At 47.8% G+C, this 14,883-nt stretch overlaps 1 protein-coding gene across 5 annotated transcripts in view; it reads left to right on the top strand.

Annotated features, from left to right (window-relative positions):
- Window positions 1-14,883, top strand: part of FBXO47 (F-box protein 47) — an 873,621-nt gene that overhangs the window by 702,485 nt on the left and 156,253 nt on the right. For 4 of the 5 annotated variants that reach the window (XM_063959704.1, XM_063959709.1, XM_063959705.1 and 1 more), the window contains exons 7-9: window positions 3,616-3,792; window positions 4,797-4,943; window positions 5,429-5,571. In XM_063959704.1, coding sequence (XP_063815774.1) covers window positions 3,616-3,792; window positions 4,797-4,943; window positions 5,429-5,571 — 467 coding nt within the window. The remainder of the gene's footprint in view (window positions 1-3,615; window positions 3,793-4,796; window positions 4,944-5,428; window positions 5,572-14,883) is intronic. The other variant, XM_063959707.1, reaches the window with a different exon arrangement.

Below are 14,883 nucleotides of genomic sequence, written 5' to 3'. Positions count from 1 at the left end.
TGTATCTATCCCCTTCACAGGACAACTGGGTAGAGTTATTGCCTTGGGCAGAGTTTGCACATAATCATTCATTTCATTCCTCTACTGGCGAATCTCCGTTCTTCATCAACTATGGCTTCCACCCACAGGTTCCGGAATTACCAATTCTGCCAACAGGGGAGGTTCCAGCTGTGACTTCCACTCTACTACACTTCAGACAAATTTGGAGTAAGGTTCATGCTAGTCTTAAAAAGGTTTCTGTCCGATACAAGTTCTTCGCGGACAAGAAACGGCAAGCCGCTCCTCAATACAAAGTTGGTGACAGGGTATGGCTCTCCACACGTAACCTTCGGCTAAAGGTACCCACCATGAAGTTCGCCCCAAGGTTCATCGGTCCATACCCTGTGCTACAAATCCTGAATCCTGTGGTCTGCAAGTTGGGATTACCTTCCCACCTACGCATACCGAATGCCTTTCATGTTTCTCTCCTTCGTCCTCTCATCCTTAATCGTTTTCATTCTAAGCCCTCAAACCCTACTCCGTTAGAAACTGAAACTGGGACAGACTTCGAGATCAAAACTATTCTGGACTCTCGTTATCTTCATAAGAACCTGCAATACCTGGTAGAATGGAAAGATTATGGTCCTGAGGAGAGAAGTTGGATAGGAGCTTCTGAGGTCTCAGCTCCTCGACTAATCCGGATCTTCCACGCCAAGCACCCTACGAAACCCGGTAAGTGTCCAGGGGCCACCCCTAGAGGAGGGGGTACTGTCACGCTGCCGCCCCGGGCTCCTTACTTACCTCTCCGGGCGCGCTGGTCCTCTCTGCGGCCGTCCTCGCTGGTGGCTCCCGTCGCTCGGCCCAGCGTCTGAGCGGGTGACGTCATCAGGTACTTCCCACCAACCAGCTGGTGGTGGAAAGTATAAATTCAGGCATCAGGCGCTGTATCAGTGCCTGAGTATCATCAGTTCCCCAGGAGTGGTGATCGCCAGACTTCCGTGCCTCCAAGCACCTCCGTGCCTCCAAGCACCTCCGTGCCTCCAGCACCTCCGTGCCTCCAGCACCTCCGTGCCTCCAAGCACCTCCGTGCCTCCAGCACCTCCGTGCCTCCAAGTACCTCCGTGCTTCCAAGCACCTCCGTGCCTCCAGCACCTCCGTGCCTCCAAGCACCTCCGTGCCTCCAGCACCTCCGTGCTTCCAAGCACCTTCGTGCCTCCAAGCACCTCCGTGCCTCCAAGCGCCTCCGTGCCCCCAAGCGCCTTGGCGCCTCCAAGCACCTCGGTGCCTCCAGGCATCTCAGTGTCTCCACGCGCTTCAGCGCCTCCAAGCACCTCAGCACCTCCAAGCACTTCAGCGCCTACAAACACTTCAGTGTCTCCAAGCCCCAGTGCACGTTTGCGCAGTTGTGCCTCCAGCACCTAGTATTCTTCTCTGATTCACCAGCACCTTTCAAGTTCTGTCTTTCAGGAGACCTTCAGCGTCCACACGTGCCTCCTGTCTGCCGACCTGATCCTGCATGAGAAAAACTTACATCCGACCATCTCTGCTGCGGCCCAGTTGCGGTTCCTCTTCCCGGTCCCCAGAAGAAACCCCCGAGTCCACAACACTCCCAAACCAGGTCAGTGATAACCTGACAAGAACCCCCTGTTCAGTGTATCAGCACAAACAGGGAATTCAAGAGGTATATGGTGACTAAAGATCCCAGAGAAAAATACACACTGAGTATATCCTGTGAACTGCCTATATTATGATAAACCTGACACACTTAGACCCCTCAGGTTATAGAATATAGGGATAGCAATCTGAGTGAGAGACATGAAATGGAGGTCACACAGCAGCTATATGCACACACACACAGAGTCACAGTTTGTACAATGCAAAAATTATGACATGCAATAAAACTGCACTGGACTAGCAATACAGAGTAATACTATGTACAGCTATACACTTAATAGATATAATAATGCACAGTAAAGACTGGATGTATAACACAGGGTACTTGTACTAAATAACCCTGACTAAATGCACTTTTTCTTAACTAACACTGTCAGCAGACATGTAGAATACTTAAGTGTCCTGTAAAATGCACAGCGCTGACAGGCAGGCGGCTTTACAGAGGAGGATTTGCCCAAACAGTCCCAGGATCAGCTCTGCTTGCTATAATGGCGCCCAAATGCTGACAGGGAATGAGGGAGAGAGAGATATGCAGCTCCAGGGCGGGAACATTTACTCTAAATGGCGCCCTGGGGCTGGGGAAGGGGCTACAGGTCAAAGCCTTATCCCCCCGCTGGACTTCACCACCAGGTACTGGGGGCTTAATAAAACGGTTTTATGAGAGAAAACCGACCTGTGCCCATGCCCTGGTGGTCTAGTGGGGTCCCTGTACTACCACAGTGTCCACGCCAGCGCACATGGGATCGCGATTTACAGCGGGTCCCGTCGAGGGGACCCCTGACCTCCTCCCTGAGTGCGGCCACGCGATCCAGGAGAGCAGCGGTCGTGTGTGTGACTAACATAGAAGAAAACCGGAGCTTCCGCTGTAGGTACCCGGTAACCAGGGCGCAGGAGTGTACAGCGCTGCTGGGGGAGGTGATGGAGCTGCAGCAGGAGATGTCCGAATGACATCTAACACAGTCAGTGTCTCTGCTGCAGCCCTTGAAGTCTTCAATATTCTTTAAAAGCTTCTCCCAGGGCTGCTGGAGCAGCCGCCCTGTTGTATGCCTGCTTACTGCATGGCACCAATTACAAAACTGAGCTACTGTGCACGGAGGCGGGGTTATAGAGGAGGCGGCGCTAGGCATTCTGGGAACAGTCAAAGCTTTGAGCCTGTTGGTGCCTCGGATCAAGATCCTACTCTACACCCCAATGTCATTCCCTGTAGAGCCCAGTGTACCCAGCAGCAGAAAATAAATCACACAAAGTCCAACCTACCCCAGCTTTTTCACCACCCCTTCATTAAGTATAACTTTTCATTTTCTCGTAAAATTTTATGCTTTTTAGCTTTTAGAGTATGTCCTAAATGAATCATGATATTGAGGTGACATTGGGGCAATCGCTTTCAAACATTGTTTTCCAACAAAAGTGCTTCTGTGACATGCAAAATGGATCCCATTAAAAATAAAGGGATGAAATGTAATTTTTAAATCCCATAACCACTTGCAGAAATGTGTCATCCAATTTATGACATCACTTGCACTACAGGTTGAACTGTGTTACTGTTGCAATGCAATGTTAGTTATGTATAGTTGTTGTAATATAAGAAAGATTTATTTTTTCCTACTGCATTGTGCCAGTAGAAGGGCATGTACATAAGGAACAGTCAGTAATGCTGCCTTATATTTCTTGCTTTGACAAAATCGTAGACAAAACATGGTATTTTGCTCTTGGTGATAATACAGTGATTGTTTTCTGAAAGCCTCTCTGCAGCATAGTCAACTGTGCACTTAAAGAGCTCTACTGTACCAAGCGTTACAACTCAGGAACGCTGCAAGCAACATTTTAAGTAAAGCGAATGCTTGTCAGAAAGTGTGTGTGCCCATTCACTTGCATTACTTTTTGGAACTCTGTATCAGATAATTTTGAGCACTTGATTTTAACTCTGAAACTGTAACTCATTTTAAACTATTATAACTGCAGGGTCATCACGTAAACTAGAGCTTCGTGTGCGTCTCTTTTGTCGCAACGTGCTACTGGATCACTGGACCCACCGCAGCGATACTGCTTTTTGGCTGAGCCGACTGCTTAAACCATGGCCAATGGTAAACCAGGCACGCCTACTTTACATTGTTTTTGGACCAGTCTCAGCAATAGATGGTAAGCAGCTACCGAGACAATTATTTTTATGATATTTTGCTGTTGTTAGTGCCTTTTGGTGCTGTTCCATCAATGAGCATATCATAAGAACTGATACATGAATTCTACCAACCTAAGAGCTTGATTCAGAGATCAACGCAATGTGAATATGCAGCAGAGAGATTTTTTGCTACTGTGCATGTGTATAAGTCGCAATGGTCTTGCAATGGCGCTTGCAGTGAGGATTTACCCACAAAGTGATTGACAGTAAGGGACCCTTTTTTTGGAGATAACACAGGACTGGCGGCTCAAACGGAAGCGATTGCAGTTACAATGGCTTCAGCAACTTGCTTCCGGCAGCCATGCTACACTACCATAGGGCTTCTCAGTTAATGTTCATTTAATGTGCAACACCCAGCTGCTGCAACATTGCCATATTTTCACACAGTTGCAGCATACAAATTAGCAGCTGTGAATGCATTGGCTTACATCTCCGAATCCGGACCTAAATCTGTATCTGCTTCCATGCATATTAGCATGTGCCCTGTACTTAACCCATATCTGGGTGTATTACTTATTACTGAAAATACTTTGAGAAACTGCAGAACACGATCTTGTTTTTATTCGTGCTAATAATCTTAGTAGACGGCCAGCAATTTGTCAGTGTTTACTGATTGTAGGCATGCATTTGTTTAGTTTTTCTCTATGCCTACTTTGCTGATTAGAAAATGCTTTTAGTCATCTAATGAGTAGTAGAGTAAAAGGACGTATACTGTACATTTGTATTGCTAATGCTTTCTATGACTAGACTCTGTAAATGAATGTACATTTCATTGATAGGAAAGCTCTTAGCACCACCTAGAGGTTCAAATGTACTCAACAGTTAATTTGTAAGTGTCAGTCTATCCCTTATGTCCCTTTAATGAATGAGCTCTATATTGTAACATTAGTTTTAGGGGTATTTGTAAAGGAAGAAAGCTGATGACTTTTTTCCATTGTACTTGGGTCTTATAAAATGTTTTCAGGACATGTGGCCTGGCTAAAGATGACTGAAGGAATGAGTGATGAGATCAGCCTAAAAGGTCTAGCTGATGCTATCAAGCTGCTCTATGACACAGAAGCTAAAGAATGGACCGCTGATGATGTTATTAGTCTGGTGGATGAACTTACAGGTAGAGTCTTATACCAATATAGTACATACCCTCTCCAGAAGGGACAAAATGCTCTACTTCTGGACTTTCCTCTTAATGTATGATTGCCTGCAACTGTTTTAAACATATCGGGGAGATTCAAATGTTTGAAAAGTCAGTTGGGAGTCTTTTTTTCCTATCTAATAGACAGGAAAAAACTGACACCCAACCGAATTTTCAGACATTTGAATCTCCCCCATTAAAGGATAAGGAAGGTGTTTCAGCACAGGTGATGGCAATCATACATTAAGAGGGAAGTCCAGGAGCAGAACATTCTGTCCCCCCTGGAGAGGGTCACATTTGGAGTAATGCATATACATCTGTGTTCAAGCTGTTTGACATTGTTGCAAATGTGACAACTCTTTTGAGGTAAAGAAATTAAAATACATACCAGACCATATTCATACAATACCTTGTTGTTAGTTTATCACTTCTGTTGTCAGCAAAATCTTCCTTTATTTTGGCAGTGCTCCCTCATGAGTGGCTCCTGGAAAACAATGTTCGCCTGCTCATCCTGAGTGGTAACAGCATTTGTTTCACCTTCATGGCTAGCAAAGCTGTTAATGGACGGACAGTAGATCTTGCTAGAATGGTTGCTTTCCTTGCTCTGGTGAGTGCTATAAGTAGAACAGTTATATTGTTTTGCAAGTAGGGTTTTGTTTTATCATCATGTTAACATTACTTTTCTCTGACGTCCTAGTGGATGCTGGGAACTCCGTAAGGACCATGGGGAATAGCGGCTCCGCAGGAGACTGGGCACAAAAAGAAAGCTTTAGGACTACCTGGTGTGCACTGGCTCCTCCCCCTATGACCCTCCTCCAAGCCTCAGTTAGATTTTTGTGCCCGACCGAGCAGGGTGCAATCTAGGGGGCTCTCCTGAGCTTCTTAGATAAAAGTTAGTTTTAGGTTTTTTATTTTCAGTGAGACCTGCTGGCAACAGGCTCACTGCATCGAGGGACTAAGGGGAGAAGAAGCGAACCTGCCTGCTTGCAGCCAGCTTGGGCTTCTTAGGCTACTGGTCACCATTAGCTCCAGAGGGATCGAACACAGGCCCAGCCTCGGAGTCCGGTCCCAGAGCCGCGCCGCCGGCCCCCTTACAGAGCCAGAAGCAAGAAGAGGTCCGGAAAATCGGCGGCAGAAGACATCAGTCTTCATCAAGGTAGCGCACAGCACTGCAGCTGTGCGCCATTGCTCCTCATGCACACCTCACACTGCGGTCACTGATGGGTGCAGGGCGCTGGGGGGGGGGCGCCCTGAGCAGCAATATTAACACCTTGGCTGGCAAAAATACATCACATATAACCCCCAGGGCTATATGGATGTACATTAACCCCTGCCAGAATCCATAAAAATGCGGGAGAAAAGTCCGCGAAAAAGGGGCGGAGCTATCTCCTCAGCACACTGGCGCCATTTTTCCCTCACAGCTCCGTTGGAGGGAAGCTCCCTGGCTCTCCCCTGCAGTTAATACACTACAGAAAGGGTTAAAAAGAGAGGGGGGGCACAATTTAGGCGCAGTATACATATATATATGCAGCTATAAGGGAAAACACTTTTTATAGGTGCTATCCCTGTGATATATAGCGCCCTGGTGTGTGCTGGCATACTCTCCCTCTGTCTCCCCAAAGGGCTTTGTGGGGTCCTGTCCTCTATCAGAGCATTCCCTGTGTGTGTGCTGTGTGTCGGTACGGCTGTGTCGACAGGTATGTGGAGGATAATGAGGTGGAGGCGGAGCGAATGCCTGTAAATATGTTGTCACCCCCTGCGGGGTCGACACCGGTGTGGTTGAACTTATGGAAAGATTACGTGAAAGTGTCAACTCCTTACATAAAAGGTCGACGACACAGAACAGCCGGCTACTCAGCTTGTGCCTGTTCCAGCGTCTCAAATGTCATGGGGGGCTCTAAAATCGCCCGCTACCTCAGATAACAGACACAGATGTCGACACGGATACTGACTCCAGTGTCGACGTCGATGAGACTGGTGTACCCTCCAAATAGGTCCACCCGTTACAGAATTGAGGCAATGAAAAATGTATTACACATTTATGATTATACCCCAGGTACCACATAAAAGGTATTGTGTTTGGTGAGAGAAAACTATTAGTAGTTTTTCCTGCATCTGAGAAATTAAATGAGGTGTGTGAGGTAGAGTGGTCTTCCCCCGGTAAGAAATTGATAATTTCTAAAACGGTTATTGGCAGCGTACCCTTTCCCGCCAGAGGATAGGTCACGCGGGGAAACACCCCATAGGGTAGATACAGCGCTTACACGCTTATCAGAAAAGGTGGCACTACCGTCTCCGGATACGGCCGCCCTGAAGGGACCTGCTGATAGAAAGCAGGAGGTTACCCTATAAAATATAGTCACACACTAGGGCATTATATTGCGACCAGCCGTTGCTTCGGCATGGATGTGCAGTGCTCCCGCTGCGTGGTCAGATTCCCTGTCGGAAAATAACTATGGATAGGGACAATATTTTGCTGAAAATAGAGCATATAAAAGACGTGGTCTTATACATACGTGATGCACAGAGGGATATTTGCCGGCTGGCATCAAAAATAAGCGCTAAGTCCAATGCCGCCAGACGGGGGTTATGGACTTGGCAATGGTCAGGCGATGCCGACTCGAATCGGCACATGGAAGTTGCCCTATAAGGGGGTAAAACTGTTTGGGGATGGTTTTTCAGACCTCGTTTCCACAGCTACTGTTGGGAAATCGATTTTTTTGCCACAGGCTACCCCACAACAAAAGAAAGCACCGTATCATCAAGTACAGTCCTTTCGGCCCCAGAAAAGCAAGAGGGCTAGAGGCTCATCCTTTCTGCCGAGAGGCAAAGGTAGAGGAAAAAGCTGCAACACACAGCTAGTTCCCAAGAGCAGAAATCCTCCCTGTGTCCGGTAGGTCCACAGCATGGTGCGGGGGCTGCTCAGGCGGACCCGGGTACGGTGGGGGCCCGTCTCAGAAATTTCAGCGGACAGTGGGCTCTCTCACATGGATCCCTGGGTCCTTCAAGTAGTATCTCAGGGGTACAGGCTGGAGTTCGAGACGTTCTTCCCCCCGCCGTTTCCTAAAATCTGCCTTACCGGCACCTCCCTCTGCCAGGGAGACGGTGTTGGTGGATATTCAACACTATAATCACAACAAGTGATTGTCAAGGTGCCCCTCCTTCAGCAAGGAAGGGGTTACTATTCCACAGTGGTTGTGGTACCGAAACGTTTCGGTGAGACCCATCTTGAAATTAAAATACTTGAACTTTTATATCAGAAGTTTCATGTTCAAGATGGAATCGCTCAGGGCGGATATTACGAGCCTGGACGAGGGGGATTACAGGGTCTCCCTGGACATCAAGGATGCATACCTGCATGTCCCCATTTACCCTCCTCACCAGGAGTACCTCAGATATGTGGTACAGGACTGTCACTATCAGTTCCAGACGTGGCCGGTGGAGTTGTCCACGGCACCGAAGGTCTTTACCTAGGTAATGGCAGAAGTGATGATACTCCTTCGCAAGAAGGAAGTTTTTATTATCCCGTACTTGGACGATCTCTGATAAAGGCGAGGTCCAAAGAACAGTTGGTAGTGGGGGTAGCACTCTCTCGGGAAGTGCTACAACAGCACGACTGGATTCTCAATATTCCAAAGTCACAGCTGGTCCCGACGACACGTCTTCTGTTCCTGGAAATGTTTCTGAACGCAGACCAGAAAAGAGTGTTTCTTCCAGTGGAAAAAGCCGAGGAGTTGTCATCTCTAGTCAGAGACATCCTATAACCAGGACAGGTGTCGGTACATCAATGCACACGAGTCCTGGGAAAAATGGTAGCTTCGTACGAAGCATAATTCCATTCGGAAGACTCCACGCAAGGACGTTCCAGTGGGACCTGTGGGACTAATGGTCCGGGTCCAATCTACAGATACAACAGCGGATAACCCTGTCAGCAAGACACAGGGTGTCGCTGCTGTGGTGGCTGCAGAGGGCTCATCTACTAGAGGGCCGCAGATTCGGAATACAGGACTGGGTCCTGGTGACCACGGATGCCAGCCTTCGGGGCTGAGGTGCAGTCACACAGGGAAGAAATTTCCAAGGAGATTTCGCTTCACATAAATATTCTGCAGCGAAGGGCCATTTACAATGCCCTAAGCCAAGCAAGGCCCCTGCTTCAGAACCAGCCGGTACTGATCCAATCAGACGACATCACGGCGGTCGCCCATGTAAACAGACAGGGCGGCACAAGAAGCAGGATGGCGATGGCAGAAGCCACAAGGATTCTCCGATGGGCGACCTACACCCAGGAGAATGGGGACTTCATTCAGAAGTTTTCCAAATGCGGGTAAACCGTTGGGAATGACCACGGGTGGACATGATGGCGTCCCGCCTCAACAAGAAGTTGAAAAGATATTGCGCCAGGTCAAGGGACCCTCAGGCGATCGCTGGGGACGCTCTAGTGACACCGTGGGTGTACCAGTCGGTTTATGTGTCTCCTCCTCTACCTCTCATACCCAAGGTACTGAGAATAATAAGAAGGCGAGGAGTGAAAACCATACTCGGGGTTCCGGATTGGCCATGAAGAGCTTGGTACCCGGAACTTCAAGAGATGCTGGTAGAGGACCCTTGGCCTCTGCCGCTTAGACAAGACCTGCTGCAGCAGGGACCCTGTCTGTTCCAAGACTTACCGCGGCTGCGTTTGACGGCATGGCGGTAGAACACCGGATCCTAAAGGAAAAGGGTATTCCGAAGGAAGTCATCCCTACCCTGATCATAGCCAGGAAGGATGTCACCGCAAGACATTATCGCCGCGTTTGGCGAAAATTTATTGCTTGGTGGGAGGCCATGAAGGCCCCGACGGAGGAATTTCAACTATGTCGATTCCTGCACTTCCTGCAAGCAAGGGTGACGTTTGGGCCTCAAATTGGGGTCCATCAAGGTCCAGATTTCGGCTCTGTCGATTTTCTTCCAGAAAGAACTGGCTTCACTGCCTGAAGTTCAGATTTTGGTTAAAGGAGTACTACATATTCAGCCTCCTTTTGTGCCTCCTGTGGCACTTTTTGGATCTCAACGTGGTGTTGGATTTCCTAAAGTCGCATTGGTTGAGCCACTTAAAACCATGGAGCTAAAGTATCTCGCGTGGAAAGTGGTCATGCTGTTGGCCTTGGCCTTGGCCAGGCGTGTGTCAGAATTGGCGGCTTTGTCATGTAAAAGCCTTATCTGGTTTTCTATATGGATAGGGCAGAGTTGAGGACTCGTCCTCAGTTTCTCCCAAAGGTGGTCTCAGGTTTTCACTTGAACCAACCTATTGTGGTGCCTGCGGCTACTAGGGACTTGGAGGATTCCAAGTTGCTGGACGTAGTCAGGGCCCTGAAAATTTTATTTTTCCAGGACGGCTGGAGTCCGGAAAACTGACTCGCTGTTTGTCCTGATGGCACCCAACAAGCTGGGTGCTCCTGCTTCTAAGCAGTCTATTGCGCGCTGGATTTGTAGCACTATTCAGCTGGCGCATTCTGCGGTAGGATGACCGCAGCCTAAATCAATAAAAGCCCATTCCACAAGGAAGGTGGGCTCATCTTGGGCGGCTGCCCGAGGGGTCTCGGCTTTACAACTTTGCCGAGCAGCTACTTGGTCAGGGGCAAACACGTTTGCAAAATTCTATGAATTTGATACCCTGGCTGAGGAGGACCTGGAGTTCTCTCATTCGGTGCTGCAGAGTCATCCGCACTCTCCCGCCCGTTTGGGAGCTTTGGTATAATCCCCATGGTCCTTACGGAGTTCCCAGCATCCACTAGGACGTCAGAGAAAATAAGAATTTACTTACCGATAATTCTATTTCTCGTAGTCTGTAGTGGATGCTGGGCGCCCATCCCAAGTGCGGATTGTCTGCAATACTTGTACATAGTTATTGTTAACTAATCGGGTTCTTGTTGTGAGCCATCTATTCAGAGGCTCCTCTGTTATCATGCTGTTAACTGGGTTTCATATCACAAGTTGTACGGTGTGATTGGTGTGGCTGGTATGAGTCTTACCCGGGATTCAAAATCCTTCCTTATTGTGTACGCTCGTCCGGGCACAGTATCCTAACTGAGGCTTGGAGGAGGGTCATAGGGGGAGGAGCCAGTGCACACCAGGTAGTCCTAAAGCTTTCTTTTTGTGCCCAGTCTCCTGCGGAGCCGCTATTCCCCATGGTCCTTACGGAGTTCCCAGCATCCACTACGGACTACGAGAAATAGAATTATCGGTAAGTAAATTCTTATTTTCCTGATTATCCTGTCCAACAAGACATACTTAGACAATTTGTAAAGTAGTATAAAGGGTAAAAGGACAAATAATTGAACTGCAGGGCCGTTTCTTGGGGCAGGCGAGCAGTGCAACCGCACTGGGCGCCCGCTGCGGCACTAACTGTGGCTCCCTGCTTCCCCCTCCTATTTCTCCCTGAGTAACCCGCTCGGGGGGCGGAGTTTCATGGAATGACGCGGTTGCGTCGTTATGTCACAACGCAACCCTGTCACTCCGCGAAACCCCCCCCCGAGCAGGGTATAGAGGGGGATCCAAGTTAGGAAGAGGGAAAGGCCGGCGCGAGGAGCGACTGGTGAGGCGGGCCGAAGAGCGGTAATCGCCTCTGTAAGTATTCTCTCTCTCTCTCTCTCTCAATGTGTAAAATGGGGACACCTGGCGTAATGTGTGAAATGGGGACTTTTGCCTGCCGTAGTGTGGGGATTTAATGTATCAAGGGCATTGCGGTGTGTGGCATAATATGGTGCAGGGGGCATTACTGTGTGGGGCATAATATGGTAGAATTTTTTTTTCCTGTGGTGGTTGTGATCTGTTGGAGCAGGGTCAAAAACTGGATTGTGAGGTAGTCTTTTCAGACGAGGCCATGCCCATTTAGATGAGGCCACGCCCCCTTGCCGGGTGCGCGCGCAAGTTTTTTTTTTAATCTAGGTGTGTGGGTGGAGCCACATTTTTTTATGTCATGGGGGGGCGCATTTTTAAATCTCGCACTGGGAGCCAAATTGGCTACAAACAGCCCTGTTGAACTGTATATGGTCGCTATTAGTGATGATTTTTTTGTTTGTTTTATATTTGTAAATTAATGTCAAAATAATGTGTAATGTGTGTGTCATACAATACTAATCTACCTTGGTTATATAAGTACCTTCATTTCTTTTGAGAGTACAATGAATAAGACAAAAATCCCTCAAGCACTCAGTGTACAACTGATAATAATAATAAAAATCTGCATTTAATATAAAGGGATTTGTGACTGGGACAAACTTGTATGTTTAGAACAAAAAGTATTCATTTATCAGCCACTTAATAATTTTATTTATTCAGATTTTTTTACACACTTTATTAAACACTGCATAGTCACAGTAAATAACAAGGCAAAGTAAAAAAGAACAATAAAGGCCTGTGTCATTCCATACACAGTGGGCGTGCCTGTCCAGGTACCAGCACTTCTAATGTCAAACAACTACTTGGGTAGAAGACATTTCTACATTTAATGCGACTTTGATACGCATCTGCACGGTATCTAGGAGGCAGAGTGACTCAATACAGGGCCAACTTAACAACATTATAGAACCTGGGCAAAGCAATGCACTGAGGCCCCTACCAACCTGGGAATACATTTAAAAAAGATAGTCATAACTTATCTCACCCTCCCCCCCCCCATCCTCCCCCCCCTCACACACACACACACGCAACCCCAGTCCCACGCCATCTCACCACATGCTTCCACACAGTGAATGGCTATCAGCATTGTGATTGGTGGATAGCTGCAGCCGTCCACCAGTCAGCAAGCTGTCAACTCCCAAAAAGCTGTCCCCGGCCCAGCTTGCCTCTGTTTAAAGACCTCCAGAAATGTGGGGCCCTGCACAGCTGCCCAGTGTGACTATATGTTAAGATGGCCCTGACTCTAGCTCTCAGTCTGACAAGACATCTGCTTACAGTGTACTGTGAATTCAGCATTGCAGTGTTTAGCAATTATGAGGATATTCACTTTTCACTCTTTGCTTTACTTAGCACTGTTCGCTATGCACAATGCTATAACTCAAAAGACCAACATGTCCATGTCCTAGGCACTGGCCAGTGATGGCAACTGGCATGCAACTGATGTATGGAGGAGGAGATGGTGGTGCTGGAACAGTTATTGCTTAAACTAGCTACCAAGGTCTGAATGGGTAAATGACTGCAACCAGCAATCCCCTAAAGATTAGGCTAAATGGATTCAGTATGATATCCCGATAGACGGGATGCCGGCAGTCCGAATACAGAGAGCGGCTTCCTGACCATCAGAATCCTAACTGCCCCCAATAAGTAACCTAACCCTCCCCTGTTCCCTACCCTAACCATCCCTCGTCTGTGCCTAACCCTAACCCTCCCTGGTGGTGCCTAACCCTCCCTTCCCCACTGCCTAACCCTAACCCTCCCCACTTGGTGCCTAACCCTAACCTCCACTTCTAAGTACCTAACCCTCCCTCCCAGGTACTTGACCATAACCTTCCTGTCCCTGCACCCTAACCCTAAGCCCCCTTCTAGTGCCTAAACCTAACCCCCCCCCCCCCCCCTTCACACGCACGCTGGGCAGGACCTGCTGTAAGAACGACAGGGATTTCAGCTGTTGGTGTTTTGTCAACGGCATCCCGAGCCCTGTCGCGATTTAGACACCGGGCTTAGGGCGCCCTTCGGGATTACAGCGTCAGTATTTCGACCGCTGGGATTCCGTTCATCAGGATATTAACTGCATCCCGGCAAAATTTCTGCTGACAGTATCAATGAAAAGTGACTGGATGCAACATACCTTGTCTACACTGAGAAAAAGATACCCACAGTTTCCTGACCCACAATGCTGCTTCCGATGTGGCTGGCCCAGAATCATACAGAGGGATTGCCCCAGGAGTACCTTTTTAGAGGCCCAGCCAAGACCACACATATTGGTCTGCAGCAACAGTGCAAAGGAAAGAAACCTTCATACACCAGACGTGAAGGTGGCAGCATCGGATGTGGATGTGGTCATGGTTGTGGGTATGGGTAAGGCTACAACAGATGTATTGATTTGAACTTTTTATTTAATTTTTGTGCCTTTGTCTAATTTCCTAAGACATAGTGAATGAGACTGTTAGTTAATAATAAAATGATATAGTGTATGAATTGTGTACTGTGTTTATAGCATTTACTACTGCCACTATAAAGCCACACCTCCTGACATAAACCAGGCGCATATACTACTGATGTCTCCAGTAGTAAAAGAGGCATATATTCTAATCTTGCCAGGCTGGATGCAATTTGCAAGCTAAGCAAAATGTGCATTCTTTATTTACAAATTTTGCTCAAGCAATTTAGACCACATTTTTAATGAAAACAACATGGAGGAAGAACAACTCTTGCATCAAATCAAAACGGCTGCGGGATTGGTGGACACCCTTGTGATTGGGGATTTTAATTGGAGTAATGATTCATGTGCTAAAATGAGGGGCAATAGGTTCTTAAATATGTTAAAGGATCACTATTTATCTCAATTAGTCGAGGACCCAACTAGGGGTAAAGCTACCTTGGATCTAGTACAGTAATTACTAATAATGTGGATATTATATCAAACACTAAAGTTGGGGAGACCTTGGGTAACAGTGACCACTATATGATCACATTCGACATCAGTTTCAGGAAACATAGCTACAGGGGTTCCCACAAAACTTTTAATTTTAGGAAGGCTAATTTCAGTATGCTGAGATGTGCACTTAACGACATAGGTGGTCATTCCGACTTGATCGCAGCCAGCAACTTTTCGCTGCTGCTGCGATCAACAGTCCACACCTATGGGGGGAGTGTATTTTAGCTTAGCAGGGCTGCGATCGCTTGTGCAGCCCTGCTAAGCTAAAAAAATTTCAAGCAGTTTCAGACAGGCACGGATACAGAGGGGGGCGGTGGGGGC

The sequence above is a fragment of the Pseudophryne corroboree genome, chromosome 3 (assembly GCF_028390025.1).
Source record: "Pseudophryne corroboree isolate aPseCor3 chromosome 3, aPseCor3.hap2, whole genome shotgun sequence".
NCBI lineage: Eukaryota > Metazoa > Chordata > Amphibia > Anura > Myobatrachidae > Pseudophryne > Pseudophryne corroboree.
The sequence above is the reverse complement of the archived record's forward strand: the minus strand, read 5'-3'. Positions and strand labels throughout refer to the sequence as shown.